The following is a 20531-nucleotide window of genomic DNA, read 5'->3' as shown; positions in this document are numbered from 1 at the left end:
TTCCAGTTGCTAGGTTCTACCTTCTGCTTGGAACGCACGTGGAGCACGGCCACGCCGTTCTATAAAACTTGTAGTTCGCCGCCTGCATTCACGCGCGTTTCCGCCGTACTGCAGCCCTGGCATCGAGGAACCTGTAGCCTGCCTGTAGCAGTAGAAGGCGGTAAATTCAAATCGCTTTGAGCAAACGTTTAGTGTGTTTACCTTGGGATGAGCGCGACGGTACAGGAACAGCATTATAGGTGAGCGGGAAAGCAAAAAGGGGCATTTCCTTGGCAAATGTCTACAAAAACCGTCGTCTTTTGACGACATTTACAACATAAGGACCAGGTACGCGGCCAATTTTTGTTCACGGAGAAAATAATCGTTTCGTGAAACATAGTGCTCGCTCGACAAATATGATCGCGTAAGACACCGTCGATTGCGTCAATCGGCCAGTGTCATCTGAGACAACCCCAAAGCCCCGTAGTGCTGCGCTTCTAAACCAAGCATAATGCGCGCAGTACCGACAGCAGTACGCATCGGTACTTCTATGTTTACGCATGCTTTCATAACTTCCACTGTTTTAGCGCGATGGCATGATTAGGCTCATTTTTCTATTTACCCGTGCCTGCTAGCCGTCCGCTATCAGTCCTGCCCATCAAGGGTCCACGTAAATACGTTATCGCTGCCACTTGGAAGCTACGGCTTAGGCAGCGAGATGCGACTGTTGGCCTAAATCGAGAATGTGACACCACGGCAACTAAAGTGTGAAAGGAGGACAATATTACTACGGCGGACATATGGGAAGGACACGCATTTCCAGCATATGCCGTGCCTGTGCAGGAAAGTTCATTCTACGCCCTGTCGGTGCTGGCATGCTCAGCAGATACATTCGCCAGCCGTGCCTGAAACTGGCGACATCACAATAAAAGCACCTCTCCACCGGTAGATAAAAAGTTAAAATTTCGTTAATTCACGTGTCTAAGCCACACCCGGGCTACGAGGCGCGAAGTAGCGGAGGGCTCCAGAGTACTTTCGACAACCCGGGGATTTTTAACGTCCATTGAAACCTCGGCACACTGGCGGTTTTGTTTTCTGCTTCCATAAAAAAAACGCCTGCCGATGCCGGGAATCTAACCCGCGTCCTTGGGCTCAGTAGCGCCACTGAGCCACCGCGGCATGTTTTCCACTACAACTGATGCCGGCCCCAGCATTTGGTCAGTAAACTAAAACAGGAGGCACAGGATTAACGCCAGTCACTCAGAAATCAAGGGAAGCATATAATATGAACAGAAACCAAATGAAATAAAACCTAACGTATAGGCTCTAACCAGTGCGGGATTATGAAACTTTGGGGCCCGGGGCTACTGCGTCCTTGGGGCCCTAACGATGATGATGACAATGACGATGATAATGATTTTGATTCATTACGTTTAAATTTTGGAAGCCTATGTTATGCTTCTGATCAGTGATAAATTATACATCATTTGACAGTTTCCGGAAAATAATTTCTTGGCGTGATGTGCATTATTATATACATTGCGGGATTAGGAAACTGGGGCCCGGGGCTACTGCATCGTTGGGGCCCTAACAATGATGATGACAATGACGATGATAATGATTTTGATGCATTACGTTTAAATTTTTGAAGCCTATGTTGTGATCTCTGATTAGTGATAAATTATACATAATTTTACAGTTTCCGGAAAATAATTTCTTGGCTTGATGTGTAGTATTACATAACTGATTTCATCAGGCGTAAATGTTAGTATCGTTTGATTGCCGGTCCATCCCAAATTCACAATTATTCGAAGTGGCCAGTCGGTCTGCACACGCCATAGTATTATACAGAAGAGTATTTTCTTACCGGAAGCACTGTTTATTAAAAGCCTTTCAGATTTTAGTTTTATACGCATAACAATCAACCGTACAGCCGGTAAAAGGCTTGTCTATAACACAGCGTTCGTACTCTCAGCCCTATCCTGCCCCGCCGGAACGGGATTTGAATAAAACAACTGCGGAATTCTGAAGTCTTAGCCCTTCGCTTTTGCCTCCGACATGTTTGGAACGAGTATGTTTCGGCAGTTTTCGGATGTAGCTGGTTGAAGTTGAAATCGCTGTTATAGACAAGCGTTTTACCGGCTGTACGTATGAATTGTCGCAAGTTGTAACCGGTAAAGTTTTTTCCCGGAATTGCGGCGTCGATCAGACACTCAATCACCCGGCTCTGGCTGATTTGGCAGGGGGCTAATAAGCATGGAGATGGTGTTGAAATTTTTGGAGATTGTGGCCGAAGTGACGAACTCGAGATGGGGTTGATATGATGAAGGGAAGTAAATAATTTTTATACAACTATGTATATAAACAAGGCTGAGTACATGAGTTATAAAAGAAAAACTTGAAAACTGCACTTAGACTCCAGCTCTAAGTGCGTGAAGAACCCTTGAGCACCCAAACTCCAACTCTCCTTTCTCGTATGCTCCGAGAGCACACAAACCACTCGAGCAACAACGGGCGGGACTCTATTCCCTCCTCAACATGCGTCAAATTATGTTAAGGGTACGTGCCTTTAATTTCCGATGCCATCCTCAATCTGCGTCTCGCTTAGAGGGCTTATAAATTCAAAGCCTAATATCAACGGTTGCGACGCCAAGCAGGAGAAGCTGTCTTGCTCCAATGCTCATCCAAGACCCTTCTTTATGACAAAACCTCAGCATTGCGTTATCTCAACAATGCCCCTCCGTTTCTCCACCTGTCTATATTGAAGGGCTCAAAGTCCGCGCAGGCAGCTGTCACTCACAGACATCTGCCAAACAGGTAGCCGCCACGGCTTACGGGCGAAAATCTTGTACATTACCCGCGGACACGAGAAAGCGCGCGGCGGTTAGAACACGCGCCGCCTGTGAAGGAGAATTGGGGGTTGGGGGAGGTAGAGGAGGCTTCCGTCGGTGCCGCACAACAGTTCATTGTCGATCGGTCGGGTCGTCGTTCGGTCGCCACTACCAGTGGAAACACGATGAAGCTCCTCGTCTGGATTCGGGCTCTACGACAGAGGCGATTCTGGGTCGACGTCGCGCTTTCGAGTCCTCAACAGGTCTGTCGCGCGCGCTGTTTTCTCCGCGCTTCTTCGGGGGTTCTTCCCTTCCTTCCGCCATGCCCAAGCGGGACCTGCGGGCCACCCCTTGTTCCGCGCCCTCCGTCGGTTCATTCCAATGCAGAAAGCGCCCACGGGCACAAACAGCCTGCCCTCCCCGAGTCGCGGCCGAGGTTCGTTTCCAAGCTGGCATCGAAGGGGCCGCAAGCAGGATGCGCTTTTAAGTGAACGCAGCTTTCGTCGTCCCGAAAGGAAACAGGTGTTGTTCTTGCTTCGCCTGACGTCCACGCCTGAGCTCTTCACAACGCCTAGGCCTGCGGATTCCCCAGCTCGAAGAGAGCCGCTAGAGACGGAGTGGCCCCGCTGCATCCGCGTCTACACGGAGTGGGGCCTTGAGATTACGCTACGAATGGAGTTGCACGGACGTGTAGCTTCTGCAACACTTGTTGCGCAGACAGCCTGTAGAGGATACTTCACAGAGGCGCTGGTTGAAGCCGAACGACCTCACAAGTGGCCTACATAACCTTTGAACATTTCTATAACCATACACTTACCATTGCGGCAGGTGCAAGTGCGCTCCAGCATACAAACAATTTTTGTAACAAAAATAGACAGGTACTGTGTAGATCAAGCAGCGAACGCCAACGATAAATCTTTGAGGCGTTTTGAATTGGCGAAGAAGGCAACGGCTGTATCAGCACCCCTTCCGTGGCATTGTCCAAAAGAGAAGTACGGTTCCTGAATAACAGATTAAAGCGCACACGTGTAAAATGAATGAGGCTTCTCCTTTTCTCTCCTGTGTTTCCGGAGTTTTTTCTCCTTCTGTGGACGCCCGCGCTGACGTGGTAACGCATGTGTCTAGTGACCTTCCTCAGGGAAGCTAATTGTCATGAGCTATACACTAAAATTTGTGGGGGCAACTGTGTACACAGATAGCTGAGACCACAGGGCAGTGCTTAAGCTGTCAATAATTGCATTTAAGTTCCCTCGGGTTAAAACAGTCTACAATGTTCCTCAGAAATTATTTCATTATTCGCATGCCTGACCCTTTCTTATGCCGAAACGTGCGTGAGCCGAAACGACCGCGTACTTAGCGGTGCGGGTACCGAAAAGAGTACCGAAAGGACCTGTGCCGAAAAAGACCGAAGCGGAGCTCGGGGACTTTTTTATGTGGCTTGTTAGTCCCTTTCAAGCTGTGTACCCGCGACTTCTGGTCCAAGACATCTTATCAGAAACCTCGGGAAAACAAAGAAGAGGAGTAGGAGTAACTAAACTGAATTGAAAGGGACTCGGAGGTTGTCAACCATAACGTGCTGGGCCCCCCTCTCCTCCCCACCTGTCACAAGTTAGCTTCCTTGTGATGACGAAGTTGAAGCTCCTACCTTCAACTTTCGATGCGGGCAGCAAGCACAACCAAGAAAGGTTTTTTATACGGTCGAGTGGGGCCCCTGACAGCTGGGGTCCCGGGGCTGCAGCCCCTGTAGCACCCACGTTAATAGGGCCCTGGGTCTAACACATGACTTTTCCAATTATTTTCGATTATCCCGAGGTTCCGTTTATGGCGAAAGCTGTGTTTGACAAACGACGGAAGGCACCACGGGGCAAAATTAAATGTCACCCTGAAAATAGGTACGGATATTGTTCCAGAGGGCAGCCACGTAAGATTACTGGGCGTATAATGTGAAAGGGAGGAATATGGTGCTCCTGACTCGAACCTAGTCTCTAAGTGTCATTTTCACTGCTGCTTCAGCGAATCGTTATTATTTGAACACCTTAGGATAAGGAGCCTCGATTCCAGTACTATAGCTGAGACAATTTGCTAGACATAGTGTCCCATGCTTGCTTGAATGACTGCGTCATAAAAGGGAAGCCGAATTCGGGCACAGGATATGCTTCTCACGGGAGCAGGTGACTACAGCCGCTAAACATTGCTCACAAGCTTCTGCGCGGTAACTGGCTACCGCAGTAGACTGTTCCGGACAGTGGTGACGCAGAAAATTTTCAAGAAAAACATTTTTGTGACGAGTGTAAAGTTAGAGAACCCTCCCGAATCATTCCTTTGAAGCTATGGCGGCAATGGATTCTTATCTTGATATATCTATGTTGTTATTCAGAAAACACTGTTACTCTATAGGGGATATTTGTGTTGAAAATGTTTCATCCTACTTTTGTTTTGTGCGTCCAGTTATGTATTGACCTGTTTCCGTTTTATCGCTGGTAGGGCCAACTGTGGAAGCCTTTTTATGTTTCTTTCTCTTCTTATCGCACTAAGAGAGCGGGAGTGCCTGAAAGCACTGCCAGAGCGGCTGTTTGAGAAGGAATCCCGGTGCTTGCAGAAGGAATCGAATGGCCTCGTATCTACCAAGATGTGGTCCGTAGAGCCGGAGTTACACTTGGGAATGCCCGAAGAGGGGTTCGACCGCGCAAGAGACATGGCGGCCATCTCCACTAACCTGAAACCTGGGGAAAGGTGAAGCATGCAGAGTATAAGTGTGTTCTTGGTGCCTTGTCGTTTTTGCCAACGGCGACGAAACCAATTGGGGGTAGAGGTATATATACATCTTTGCTGTATAGGTCTCGCGTCTTTGAAGCACGAACTTCTCTAGCACGAGGCGTAAACGAGTGTTCCGGTGTTTCTTAGCACACGTTGCGTTCGAGGGCAAAGCGTTAACGACATTTCCGGTATTTTAGTACTGTGACTACATGAGACGACGATTACGACGACGGCAACGGCAGATAGAAGCCAACAGCCACAGCCACAGCCGCTAAGGGGCTTCGGCCCTAAACCAACGGTCAAACCGAATAAAGTCGTCCCTGCTTTCCCCGCGGTTCATCGAAGGTGGTGTTCACGCTTATGACGAGCAATGATACGACTGCAGCGAATTAAACAATAAATATCACACTGTCTTGATAAGAACAGGTACAAACGACCTAAAACACTGCCGTCAGCATTAAAGGTAGCTGAATAAAATTCTGAGAAAACAACATCAAGTAGGATCTTTCCCAAGTTATTCCAGGCCGCGAAATGCCACGTTTACTTTTACGCCACAGCGCTGATACCACGACATGAAAAGGTTTCTTCTTAACGCAGAATCACATGTTTCTGGCTTCGCTCAAACTCGCAGCGCTTGCATATGCGTCCCCGAAGATGCGGTGACCGAAGCAGGAGAAGGCCAAAAATTCAGTCTATATATACTGCCCACCGAATAATGTCCCTAGCCAGTAATATTTTTTGCTTCTACCACTCACCTTTTTCTGCTTCCTAATGAGGCTCATGCTGTTCGCTGACATGACCGAATGTGCGCTCATCCCGTTGACCACCTGGAGCGGCGCTTACATTTTTCTGAACTGCTGCGCAGTACAGCAAACCTAAAAGGAGCCCTCCACCGCGGACTCGTTCAGCAACTAGTATAAAACATTTCGGTGTTTTCAAGGAAATACTTTTAAAGCCATTAAGTATTTTCTCATCACTGGCTACTTAGCCATATTTGATGAGATTAAATTCGATTTCATTTCTTGGCAGAAACAGAGGTCAGGCTCAGAAGAAAGGCGGATGTGGCCTGACAGAGACCTCAGGCACCCGATTCACAGAGTACGCAATAAAAGTGATGTCCACATATTTAAACAAATTTAAACATAATGGCACAATCATATTAACACAACAACACAAAAGCACAATAGTTATTAATTTTCTTATGTATTATACAAAGCATAGGTCTAAGATGCACAGAAGGACCAAAGTGCACACACAAACGTAGTAATTCGCACGCTTTATGTTTCAGCGATTACACAACTACGCCACAGTTAAGTAATAATGTATCTATTTCGTAAATTGTCTTAGGTTCTTAGTTTAGGAAAATATATCGACACGTAATATACGTAGTTTTGTAATTTTGTACTGTTATTGCCAAACACGTAATTGCCAAACACGTAATTTTGTATTGTTATTGCAGGCTTTTTCCTTCAGTAACCGTTCTTATTCCTGTTTTTTATGTGGGTTCAATGGCGTCGAAGTTTATTTATCTCCAAATTTATTTAATATTTCAGTTTACTGGTACATGAAAGACTGCTCACCATAGTTCGTTCTTACTTTTGGAGTGTGCCTGCCTGACATAGTGCCTAGAATATTTAATGATAAGTTGACTGTGGGTCTTTTGTTTATAAATGGTGTGCAGAATTTTCGTGTAATAGATTTGGTCAGCTCGAAGCACTGAATATTCAGTTAATAAAGGACTTCCCCTTAAATTTGCCTAACCACCATGATGGCCTAAAGTTATGCGCAAAATTATTTTTTAATACAATGAGCTGTTACAATTTGTTTTAGTTGTGTTCCCCTATACCAAAATCCCCTAGCATAGTTTCGAAAAAATGAGGGCATTCTATAAAGTTTGTTTTAGCAAGAATTAGCTGCTTGCCGCAAAGGTTGATGAGAACTTATGAATGAATGAATGAATGAATGAATGAATGAATGAATGAATGAATGAATGAATGAACGAATCGCCGCTGTTGTAGTCGGATCAAAATAATAAGCTCAAGGTATTTAAAACAGGACCAGCTAAAGAGCATAAGAACCGCCTTTGAAATATTATCCACGTTGTATGTTAACCAAGTACATTTAGTCTATGGTCAGCCAAGACATTTACAAGAAAGACAACGACTTTTACTTTTCATATTGAACAACAACTGCTTAATAAAACATACTGATAGGAGTGGTTCAGCAGGTGACAGAATTATTTTTTGTATTTATTGCGATGGAGGAAGTGAGAGCGTTCTATTTTGTTGGATACTGTGGATGATGTCAACTTTTGATTATTTTATTCCTTTCGGCTTCTTTCGCAGCTTTATAATCGGCAATTATCATATCTGCGGCTTTTGCGCCTATCATCATGATGACCGCATGGGTATTGCCGGAAGTGATCTTGGGCATCACTGAAGCGTCGGCGACTCGTACTCCTTTCACGCCTCCTCGCACCCTGTGGAAAAAGAAAATATTCTGAGAACAACAGTTCAATGGGTAATAGTAACTTTGGTAGAAAGGTGATGCTGCGGAATAAAATATATCCCAAACAGAATTTATGTTGCTACTTTTACGCGAAGATACGCCTGGAGGTCATCACAACGTTTGAGGTGTCCACGGGTAACCAATGCGCTCACAATACAAACACTTAGCGCCCGAGAGATGGGGATGGTGGAAGTAAAGCCCCTCTATCGCGACAACGGCTACGGTCACGGCAACGGCCATCCCTGCCACGGCGGACGAGAGCAGTATGGAGGGGCGGAAGCACACAGGACAAGTGCTTCTTCCATCTCTTCGTCTCCCGCAATAACTATAAAATGTACGAATATACCGAAAACTATTTACTAATTCGCAGAATTCTTACGCCGCTTTTCTTCATTGTGAGTTGTTTATAGCCAGATTTGGCTGTTGGTAGCTAAATACGCAGGTTTTTTTTTTTACAGCGAATCTATGTATGTCTTATCCCACCAGTTCCTGCCCCCGTGGGGAACTAATACTCGACGTGTCTAACGACAACCGGGGGACTTGTATTTAGCGTAATAAAACTTTCACAAAAAATTGGCCACGTATCTGCTCCTGTCGTTGCAAATGTCGACGAAGACGATAGTCACCTGGTGTCTCTGGCAAGTAAATATATACCTTCTCTTTCTCGCCCATATGTCATGCTGTTCCTCTCCAGTCTCGTTCCTTCCAAGATAACACGCTAGAGGTTTGCTGAATTCAATTTAAATTTACCGCTTTCCACTGCTCCGAGTCGGGTGCCTCGATGCCAGCGCTGCCATACGGCGGAGACGCGCGTGAATCGAGGCACCGGACTACAATGTTTATAGAACATCGTTGCCCTACTCCACCGGGGTTCCAAGCGGAACGCGAAACCTATCTAGTGGAACCTATCTCTGCTATTGCCGCTTCATTGTTTTTAATTCCGCCAGGTAGCGTGGGAAACAGCGGGCGAGGATTTTTGCAGTTGATGAAGTATTTTATTTGCTAGCGCAAAAAGCAGACATCCGTAAATTTTTTAAGAAAGGAACACTCCAAATATCACTCATGTATTGATTTGCTGCGTTATATTTGCGTAATGTCTTGTTTTGTTCAACAATGTTGACAAGTATGAACATTAACACCGGACTTAGACGTTTAGATTTGGCTTTGAGTATAATATAAGACTATTGCGCAGGCTTCGTTTCACTTTGGCAGGGTGGCTGAATCGAGTGACAGGCAGATAGACATACAGACAGACAGACAGACAGACATACAGACCAAACGTTTTCCATTCAAGTGGCCCAAGAAAGACTATCATCTTTAAAATAAAAAAATGAGATCTTAGGGCCTCTATAGTTTGCCATAAAATATCTTCAGCTGGTTGAGGTAGACCATCAGTTGGCCCATCTGCAAGCTTAGGTCAGAAAGCTCACCCACGCCGTGCTCAGCTAATTCGTCGCCCGCAAGGCCAGCAGCCTCAAAAACAAGGCAATTCCAATCAGACCCGTTTTTCGTCCTCCAGCCTGACCACGGCAAAGCCAGTCTCCTCTGCCATTAACCACCAACAACTCCTACACTTTGTGGTGCAGCAGCTACAGCAGTTGGTGTCGGTGTTAGCAGCCCAACTCTATTATTGCTGAGCCACAATACTTAGTGCAGTGGAACTGTTGCGGGCTGACAACAAAAATTGGAGAGCTTCGGGAACGTCTTCGCCTGGGAGAACTTAGGGCTTGGGCTTTCCTCTTACAAGAGACCAATTGCCTGCCTCGCCTTCCCGATTTCACCGTTTACACTAATTCATCCATACCTGATCGGCAGTGTGGCTCCGTGAGCTCTCCGCCAGGCAAAGCCGCCATTTATCTACTTACGTCTTTACGACAAACTCCGATCCCCTTACACACATGGTGCACGGCATGGCAAGAAGTGGTTGCGGTTAAGGTGCTGCTACCCCGGTTCACTGTGATTCTTGTGTCGTGTTATGTGCGCCCACACGCCGGATGTGCACCCCGGCTTAGATTGGGCTGGCTATCCTCTCTGCGCCGTTCGAACGCAGCCTGTCCCATACTTCTGGCTGGGGACTCTAATGTTCTTCATCGTGACTGGGGGTACCCCACCTCAAGTGAACGCGGACGTATGCTACTAGACCACTTCTTTGAGGCTAACTTTACGCTTCTTAATAACATTTCGTGCCCTACGCGCCGATGTATTCATCCTCGTATGCCACCGAACTCACCTGACTTAACAAGGTGGCTTGGGGGTGATACGATATCATGGCAGCGAGAAGCAAGAAGCAGACTGCTGGGGCAGTGACCATCACCCCATCAGGATTGGCATTACCCTCAGCTCGACGCGTCGCCTTCGGCGTAGCTGCAGGGTTGTGAATTGGGATGACTTTCGGGGCAAAACCAACAAAATCCTCATGGCGCTCAGCCCAAATCCTATCGCTGTTATTAGGCATGCTCTGAATGACGCCTCTCAAAATACTTGGGTAGGGGAGTCCCGGCCAAAGCCTGTCCTCCGACTTTTGCAGCTACGGGCCCAGCGCAAGCAAGCTGAAGTGGCTGCCTCACGAGATCCCTCGTCTGTGGAGGCTCGAATACGCTTACAACGTCTGACTGCGGCTGCCTGGCGTCATGAGAAGCGTATGTCAAGGCAACGATGGGTGAGCTGGTGGGAATCGCTCCTCCCATCAGCGTCGACATCATCCATCTGGCGCACCTTTCGAGCGATGGAAAGTGGAGGCCGCACTCCGGATGCGGCAGCCAGTGCATGTCTGGCATTGGGCAAGACTCCCGACCATTTTGCCACCGATGTTGCCCGCGCCTTGTACCCTGCCTATGACATCCTTCGAGCCAGTAACTCGTGCCCGTTTCCTCTATCCAGCCAAGTTGGTTCCCCACCCTCTGACGACGCAGCTCATGAAATGCAATCAGCTTTCACCATGTCTGAGTTCCTAGCTGCGATTGACCACGCAAAACTTGGGACGACACTGGGACCAGACGGCATCACATATGAGGTGTACATGAACCTCGATGAGCCAGCGCTTAGCCATCTCAACTACATCAACGAGGTTTGTCTGTCTGCCCAAATACCAGAGTCATGGCTTCACGCAGATATTGAGCTTATACCGAAGCTAGTGAAGCCACCCGACCATCTTCCTAATTTGCGCTGAATCGCCTTGGCGTCCATGCTTTGCCAACTTTTGAAACGCATGCTGGCAGCCCGCCTTCAATGGTGGTTGGACACGTTCCTGTGGTACCACCTGGCCCAGGTTGGGTTTATACCTCGTCTGGGTACAGAGGATGACCTTGGCCATTTGTCGTCAATGGTGTTACTAGGCAGTCGTTCACACAGAGTGCGGACAATCCTTGCCATGAACATCCGCAAGGCCTACGAGAACGTCAGCCACGGGGCTATGCTGGAAACTCTCCGAAGCCTTTGCCTCCAAGACAAGCTGTGCTCTTTCGTCCAAACCTTTCTTACTTTAAGATATTTTTCTATACGGATTGGTGGGGCAAGCCATGGCCACTTCACACCAGTTCTCGGAGTACCTCCGGGGTCAGTTATTTCACCCCTCCTTTTTAATATTATGATATTACCGCTTGCCTGGCATCTGGGCGTCATACCGGACCTGCATTTCCTCGTCTACGCGGACGACATAACGGTATGGACCGTCCACCCAGACCTGCATCACGAAAACGTGTGCCTTCAACAAGCCTTGACAAACACGGAGACATGGTGTCCATACTCTGGAATCACACTTCAGCGGACAAAACTGCCATTCTGCCTGTGGCCAGGGCTTGGGGCCGTCGCAAACTAGCAACTTCTCCCCTCATACTGCAACTTTCTGGCAAACCCGTACCCACTGCCACATCTCTTCGCGTGCTAGGGTTGGAAATTTCTGCGTCTGGGTCGGCTGCCATCTGGCTTCGATCTGCCCGACAGAAAGCATGACGTATGCTTCTCCTGATTCGACGCCTCTCGCAGAAGTCTGGTAGTTCCTGCTCTAAGATGGCTCGGCTCCTGGTGGGGTCAGTACTGCAGCTTCGACTGGTTTATCAGGCCCAGTTCCAGTACATGGCTCAGACGGAGTAGGCCCGACTTGAGGCTATTAGCAGAGCCGCAATGCGCACCATCACTTGCCTCCCACAATGACCCCGATACCATCGCTCCAAGCTGAGGCTCAGCTGAACACACTTGATGAAATAGGCGAACAACGTCGCTCAGCCCGTATACACAAACGTACTTTTGTTGCGGAAGCAGCGGCCTTAGCTAGTTATATGGGCTGTTCCCTACCTGCTTCACCAGATCGCCCTGTAACCAGGCCGCCATGGCTGTATCACCAGGTGACCGACAATCAACCACTGACTCGACTGTAGTTTAACGTGAAGGTTTCGCGTGATGGATTCCTTTCCTGGGGTGGCCGATTCCACTGTGCGAGTATGTGCGATTCTGGAGATTTGCATTACTTCTCTAAAATGACGCCAGCAACTCTCCCGTATGCTATCCGTCGGCCTACTGTTTGTGTTTGGAGTCTATGACCTGAATCGGTGCCTGCTGCTTGGCGTAAATGAGCACTTTTTCGAATGAGTGACGGTTCAAGGTGTAAAACCTAAAATCTTCCGCTAGTCCTAACGTCCTAAACCACAAAATGCGACTTAGAATCCTTGCGGCTAATAGCATGCTTTACGGCATGCAGAGCAACGTCATTCTCATCCAGCGTCATGAACGTGGGTAACGGCTGTCGATGTTCACATCAGAAGATGGTGTTGAACTCATATACGTCGCCCCATCGCACGCCTGCGTCACCTCCTTCTGTGCTGCAAAACCACTTCCGCTTAAAATGGACCCCCCTCAGCGAGTGCGGAATAAACGTGGTTTCATTCATTCATTCACTCGATCTTCCGGGAAAGCATGGGCGAGAGGATCCCTACTGACGGCTGCGACCCAGCACGAGGCGGTAGAGGCCTTCGTGGACGCGGGGGCCCAGGATGGCATTTTATCTACTCTGATACAGTATCCCGTCTATCCTGACGCCTCTCAAAACTGCTTCTGCCAAAGCATCCGCACCCTGCCGTCTCTACTGGCGGAGCTCACAGCCATCCGGGATGGCCTACAGGCCCTAACGCCAGCCATACAGCGTGCCCCCCTGGGCGCCATCCTACATATTTATACGGCCTCCACGGCAGAGATAAAGGATTTACGCCAAGTGTCCAACATTTATACTATTTGAAGGGACATCCACACACTACCAGGCACGTATGTTAGGCGGAATACGCTCCCCTCACACACTGCAGTGGATAGGACTTGTTACCCTACGCATATTCCTCGGCCGCTGCCAATGTAAACAACCGGTCCGATAGAAAACTTTCTTTAACGGAAAGACGATCGGCGTCGCGCCACACGCGCCCTCATCCTACCGTGTGGAACGGACTCCCCAGAAGACACGCTCGCTGGGAAGAGGTTTTGCTGCGCAGACTTCGCGTTGGAGTGGCGCTTTCACCTGCTGTGACCAGGGCGTGGCCACTACGCTACCATGTGCCGTTCAATGACAGCTGCCCCTTCTGAACAGCTGCTGCCGAACAAGCTGATGCGGAACATCTCATATGGGTGTGTCCTTCACTGGACTCATCCAGAAAGCGACATATGAGAGGCAAAGGCCTCCATCCTCGAAGACCCCTCGACCTCCACCGGTGGCTCGTGGGGCTCCACCACCGCTCCCTTCTTGACTCCCTTCGAGAAACGGGTGCCCACCTCTACTTGTAAGTAAGTTTTTATGCCAACGGGCATTCTATAAAAAAAAACACAACAACAACAAATTACCCCTCCAAAAGCGTCTTCTGAGCAATGCCTGTGTGTTTAGACGCCGACTCAGTGTTGCTTGTTCTTTGTAAGCGGGCTTTCCCACATTCTGTGTTGCGCAGTGAAGCATAACCTAATAGGGAGGGTGTAGGGTTCAAACTCCACTTTACCCACCTCACCCCCAATGCCGCCTCTTTCCCTAGTCTTGTACACTCCTCGCCAAGCGTGGTGGCCATGTTCGCCCGGTCATTTTTATCCATGCCTTATGGGGTGAGAGTCAAAGGCATGCACGCGGAGGCAGGCTTCACGCGCACTCACAATGGACATACCCGTTCTACTGGAAAGAGATTTCATCGTGGAAGTCTCATCGCCCGATGCAACCTGACTGGCGTTCTCTGTGTTCGAGTGGTTCAGGTTGCTGGGGGACACCGACAGTAAGATGCCTACCCCATGCTTGTCCTCTAGAGTAAAACTGTAGTCCTTCTAGGTCCATTCAGCTGATTAGCTGGGAAGTGTGCTCATTTGCAAATTACAAACAAGCGTGTTTTTTTTCGTGCACTACTTCCACGGCGCCCAGCTTCGCTGGTGCTCCTTTGTTCGATTCTGTTTTATGTTCACCAGAGCTGTACATTTGCGCCATCAGCTTTTACGTGACTAACTTCGCAAATGATGTAATTTTTGAAGATGCAAAGCGTAGTGCAATGTTCGCCCTGTTTCACCGTTTTGTTATTTATGTCTCAAACATTTTTTTCGGGATATTTTAGTTTCGTTTTCATTTTGTTATGACCGGGTTATTCTGTTCATATTTTCGTATCTTGTTTTCTCAGTATTGAAGAAAATTGAGAGCGGTATTTTTCTAATTTTGATTTTTGAAGTTACGCATTTCTGGTAAAAGAACTGTAGTTAATCATTTTTTAGATCATTTTTGCATGGTTTTCTAGACAAGCGATGATTCACAGCTACGTTTTTTTTCTAAATACCTGGCCATCATTGCATATTACTTGCAAGTTGCAGATACGGAGATTGCAAACGTGAGCAATATTATAGCGTATGGTCCAAATTCACTATTTTTTCAAATTTTTGTTCACTGCAGAAAGGAAAGTTTGCTGTCAACTGATTATCATCTTGGAGTATAGAGCTTTTGCGGTCAAACCAATTTTCCACAGACCTTTTACATATTGCCTTGCGGAAAGCCCGAAATTTAGAAAAAAAAAAAAAAACTGCAGCCGCTGGAAACGCCGTGTCACATCCGTTGCCTTTTTTTCCTCACAAAGTACCCACTTACATGAAAACGATTAACACTTTCGGGCCATTGCCTGGCTTGCGCTAAACTCATAAAAATATGAGAAAAAAATCAGGCTGCCATCCGTCTAACGACGACTATGGTTGAACACGAAGCTTTCTCGTGACGGGTTATCATCGTCGTTATCGTTACACGGTGGGATGCCGGCGTTTGTCTGATTTTTCCCGTTCATGCACCTCTATACAAACCCGAACCGCTTCGACCATGTCGAAATAAAGCAATCGGAATGACGCTGGCTTCATAACACCCAGAGGGACCCAGGTTCGATTTCAGCCCCGGCCAGCGTTTTTTCTTTCACTTCACTCGAGTTCACGTTACATAAGCCATCAGCGAGAACACAAGCTTCGCTTTAAAATGTGGATGTACTGTCGGCCAGAGACGAACACGAGCGACGGCGCAGGTAGCCGAAGCGGCGCTGCTACCACGCTCCGTGCGCTCAGCCGAGGGTGCCTCGAGTCAACGTTTATCCCGAGTGAAGCCAAACTTCGCTTTCATTCGCGTGCGTGGGCTTGGCACGCACGACGAAGTGCGAGTGCAGCGTTCGGTCGGTCTTCTGCTGATGTTCGCGACGAAGGGAACCGTGTGCCGCCTTTAATCGAGCACTGGTGTTGTCGCGCAGTAACGGGCGAAGACCTGCTGTAGGGCTGGCCCTGACGACAGTAACTGCAGGTATCGTGTCACGCTCTCTGGCGCTGGTTTCTCCGCCGCGCAAGAACCGGTTCCCAGTATAGGAGTACTTCATAAAAAATAAAAACAGGTATTACGTCCTTCACATTTTCATGTAAGACGGCTTCTATAGCCCGTCTTATGCTGGTCGTTCCCGAAGCGATCTCAAGAGAGAATTCGGCTTACGTTTTTCCTGTGGGGCTGTTTACGCGTTGTGGTGCGGTATGAAGTGGAATACTACCAGCCGTATGTTAAAAGTTTGAGGCGATGTTTTTTAGACCCGATGACATAACCTATTCCATCTGTATGGTCAATTATATCGCGGACTTTGCCTTTTGACGTAATTGTGGTTAGACCAAGGATGCCGAAGTGATGTGCAAATCGGGGTTCAAATTTGGGGACACTCTGTCGACCCATACTGATCATATGTGTGTTTTGAACCATGCCATGTTGAATGGCGATCTCATATGAGCGCGGATCTATTGGTTTCACCAGCAACGTTGTTATTCACTCTAAAAAACCAACTAAGTTTCCAAAAAACAGTGCCTGCCCATCCGTGTAAAGTGGATCGGGAATATACCCATATGCTGTGGGTCGGTTGTGGCAAGTCAAGCGGTGGGCTCAGCTGCTGGCCAAAGACGGGTTGGCCTAGACTCTTTGGTGTGATAGCGTTCACAATTCCAGGAACGGGAAGCAGAAACATAGCTAAACAACAGCTTACGTTTTCTGCGTTGAGTTTACGAAATACCCCTTTTCTTAAGAAAAGGGGCCATTCTTTCAGCTGACCCGCTGATTGCTGGGTCATACTGTTGGTTTTATTCACACAACTCCATTTTTTTCAGGAATTGTGTATGTTTTGCCCAGACTGAGATAGTCTCATCGTCGCTCACTATTAGGGGTACCGAAAGTGGGGAATATTACTTAAGGTATTAAATTAGGGCGCTTAAATTAGTACGTATTAGCCGTAATTCACGCCACAGGGTTGCGGCCTGGACAGATAAGTAGTTATTCCGGCCTGTGAGGCCACAAGTGAAGTCGTTGGACTTCAGACCACGCCTCCCGCGGGACAGGCGGACCCGCCCTGCTGTCTGCACTGCGTGTACCGGTAAAGACAACATGAGAGCTTTGTTCATTTGTCATGGTGTCTAGGGCGGCAGATCGTCTGGATGAGGCCAAACGTGCAGGCGCGGTCTTCTCACGCCTGAAGCCGAACCCGTCGAATTCTGGGGATTGCAGAAGCCAGAGACAGAGAGTTCCCCGTCGCTAACTTGGCGGCCGTTGCGAATCACCCCCGTAGAACAGCATGGCCTCCTTTATTTCTTCAGCGCCACCCGTGCGGCCACCAAGCCCTTACCTCCTACTCCGGCCACTGTCCCCAATTGCTAGCTTTCCAGCGCTTTAGTCACGTGGCCGGTTAATCTCGGGGCGACGCGTGGGGGAAAGCTGCAACGTTCGCGAAACGTGCAACGCCACGGCACTAAGTTTTCTATCACTGGCCAGAGCGCCGCAACTTTGATGATGATGATATCTGGATTTTAATGGCGCAAGGCCAGCTAAGGGCAAAGAGCGCCAAACAAAAGTGATTTCATGACAGCGATGTGAAAGTAAAAGTAGAGGGTTTCAGTAAACATACACAAACTAAAACAAGCTAATGAAGATGACTGGTGTAAAGGGCCAGGTTGTCATGATGCATGATAAGAGATGAGATGTAAAAAATTGACATCGGTAAGAAACTTAAAAACAAGCTTGGTGGAAAACATGGGCTCATCTCCTAGAAAGTACAATGGGTGAAACGGAACGTGTTGTCTGAATAGTTGTGGGAAGTGTTTGCGTCGTGTTGTGTCAAGTGCCTTGCATTGGATGAGTACGTGGATTACGGATAGGCCCTCTCCACACCTGCTGCACATGGGTCTTGGAGATCCAGTGAGCAAGTGCGAGTGTGTTGCATGTGTGTGGCCTATCCGTAACCTTGCTAGGGTCACTTCAGTGTGTCTGTTGTGTGAGTCAGTTGTGTATCGTCCCAAGTGTGGCTTTATTACATGTAGCTTGTTGTCTGACTGTTCACTCCAGTGTGTTTGCCATGTTTTACGTAGGTGTTGTCTGATGACTGGCTTCATGTCAGTGTACGGTACTGTTGCTATGTCTAGAGTGTTTCTCAGTGCAGCAGCAGCAGCCATTTCATCAGCAAACTCATTTCCCGCGATGCCAGCGTGGCCTGGAACCCAGCAGATGGTAACATTCAGACCTGACGCATACGCCGACATCAAAGATTTAAAAACCAGATTGACAATGTAATTTTTGGAAGCCCTTTGGGATGATAATGTACGCACGACGCTTAGTGAATCCGTGAAAGTGATGGATTTTGCGATATGATGTTCATTGATGTGATTTAAAACAAGGAGTATACCATATGCCTCCGCTGTAAAAATGCTAGATTTCACATGCATGGTTTTACAAGCACTGAAATTGGGTCCGTGTGCAGCACAAGACACCGCAATGGATGTTTTTAAAGCATCAGTAAAAAATTCTGTTGCCCCATATTTCGCCTGAAGATACATGAAATGCTGCAAAACGGCAGTTGTGGGCACTGTGTTTTTCTTAAATTGCGTAAACGACAAATCACACAATACAGGACGAAGATGCCACGGGGCTATAGAATCAATGAGAGATGTTGTAAAAGTGTCTAAAAACGAGACAGAAAGTTCAGAGGCTTTCTCCCTCGCCCTGAGCGAGAAAGGCGCAGAAATAGATGGACGATTTAAAAACAGTTGGGATGTAGATGTATCGTTCATTATAGACTTAATGGGATGGTGAGACATTGATAAAACTTTAAAAGCATATAGCAAATCGACATACTCGCGCTGGTACCCCAGGCACCATCTGTCACACTCGACGTACAGACTTTGCACGGGGCTAGTCCGGAAAGCACCAGACGCAAGTCGAAGGCCCAAGTGCTGGACTGGGTCAAGCATTTTCAAAGCAGTTTCCCTTCCTGAACCATACAAAACACTCCCATAGTCTAACCTCGAGCCTACCAGGCTGGTAAACACTCGCAGCAGAAGTTGTTTATCAGCACCGTACGAGTGATGCGACAAGACCTTTAGAATATTCAGTGTTTTAATACATTTTTGTTTTAGTTGTTTGAGATGAGGGATAAAGGAAAGTTTTTCATCAAGGACTATACCTAGGAACTTGTGTTCTTTTTTGACCGGTATCGAGACACCATTCAGTTTGATGTCTGGATCTGGCCTGATCCCACGCCTTTTGGAGAACACAACACAAGTGCTCTTAACTGGGTTTAGCTTAAAACCGTTCTGATCAGCCCAGCCAGCTAGCTTATTAACACCAAGCTGGACTTGGCGTTCGCAAATTGACATATTACACGACTTAAAACATATTTGGACATCATCTACATATATTGTACAGAAAATGGTTCGTGGCAACGCCTTTCGAAGTGAGTTCATCTTGACTATGAACAACGTACAACTCAAAACGCCACCTTGAGGCACACCATTTTCCTGCGCAAAAACATTTGAAAGGGCAGTACCAACTCTTACACGAAAGGTTCGTTCTGCCAGGTAGCTATAAAGAGTGTTAAACATATTGCCTGAAACACCGAATGATTTCAGGTCGCTAAGTATCCCGTATCGCCAAGCGGTGTCGTAGGCTTTCTCAAGATTAAAAAAAAAACCGTAGCACAAAACTGTTTGTGGACAAAGGCATCCTTTATATACGACTCAAGGGCGACGAGTTGGTTGTTTGTGGATCGCCCCACCCTGAAGCCGGCCTGGCAGCTCTCGAGAAGACCATTGTATTCTAAGAAGTACACGAGTCTCCTGTTAATCATCTTCTCGAGAAGCTTGCACAGGCAGCTGGTGAGGGCGATGGGTCGGTAACTGGCGGGAGAATACGGATCCTTACCCTCCTTCAGGAACTCCACTACAATAGCCTCCCTCCAAGATTTCGGAGTGTGCCCCGAAAGCTATATGTTGTTGTATAAGTGTAGGAGTGTTTCAAGAGTATCTGGGTGTAGGTGTTGTATCATTGTGTATGTAATCTGGCCTGCGCCTGGAACTGAAGGTTTACATGTGCTCAGGGCAGCCTTCAGCTCATAGAGAGTAAATTGAGAGTTGTAACCAGAATTTGACCTGTTATTATCACGTAAGGACTTCTTTTCACAAGCGGTTTTATGTCCCAGGAAAGTGTTTGTGTAGTGTGCAGAGCTGGAAACGTGTTGAAAGTGTTGTGCAAGTGTGTTAGCCTAGTCTTCCAGTGTGTCCCCTGTTGTACTAACCAGGGGCAGGCTGTGTGTCTGTTGTCCTTTTAGTTTTCGTGTTCGTGTCCAGACTTTGTGTGTGTCCGTGTATGAGTTAATAGATGTAAGGAAGGTGCGCCAACTCTCTCGTTTTGCCTCACGGCGCACACGTTTTCCTAACGCCTTGACCCGTTTGAACAAAATAAGGTTGCCCGACGTGGGGTACCGTCGAACGAAGGATACCCCACGCCTTGTTCTGGGCCTCTCGCGCCCGCCTACAGTCCTCATTCCACCATGGCCTCCGCTGGTTGCGCGGGGCACCAGAGGCGTGGGGAATCGACTTTTCGGCGGCGTCGAGGATGTGCGCCGTGAGGAGTTGGGTAGCTTCTTCAACGTGCAGGTGTCCTATGGATGTGTGGTGTAGTTTGGATGT

At 47.8% G+C, this 20531-nt stretch overlaps 1 protein-coding gene across 1 annotated transcript in view; it reads right to left on the bottom strand.

The window, feature by feature from the left end:
* Positions 1 to 7785: 7785 nt before the first annotated feature.
* LOC144138092 (4-pyridoxate dehydrogenase-like) overlaps positions 7786 to 20531 on the bottom strand; it is a 236464-nt gene continuing 223718 nt past the window's right edge. The window contains exon 11 of the mRNA XM_077670184.1: positions 7786 to 8046. Coding sequence (XP_077526310.1) covers positions 7872 to 8046 — 175 coding nt within the window. The 3' untranslated portion in view covers positions 7786 to 7871. The remainder of the gene's footprint in view (positions 8047 to 20531) is intronic.

Source organism: Haemaphysalis longicornis, unplaced genomic scaffold (assembly GCF_048455015.1).
Source record: "Haemaphysalis longicornis isolate Haplotype H1 unplaced genomic scaffold, Haemaphysalis longicornis Haplotype H1 scaffold_5, whole genome shotgun sequence".
NCBI lineage: Eukaryota > Metazoa > Arthropoda > Arachnida > Ixodida > Ixodidae > Haemaphysalis > Haemaphysalis longicornis.
This window is presented reverse-complemented; position numbering and strand designations above follow the sequence as displayed.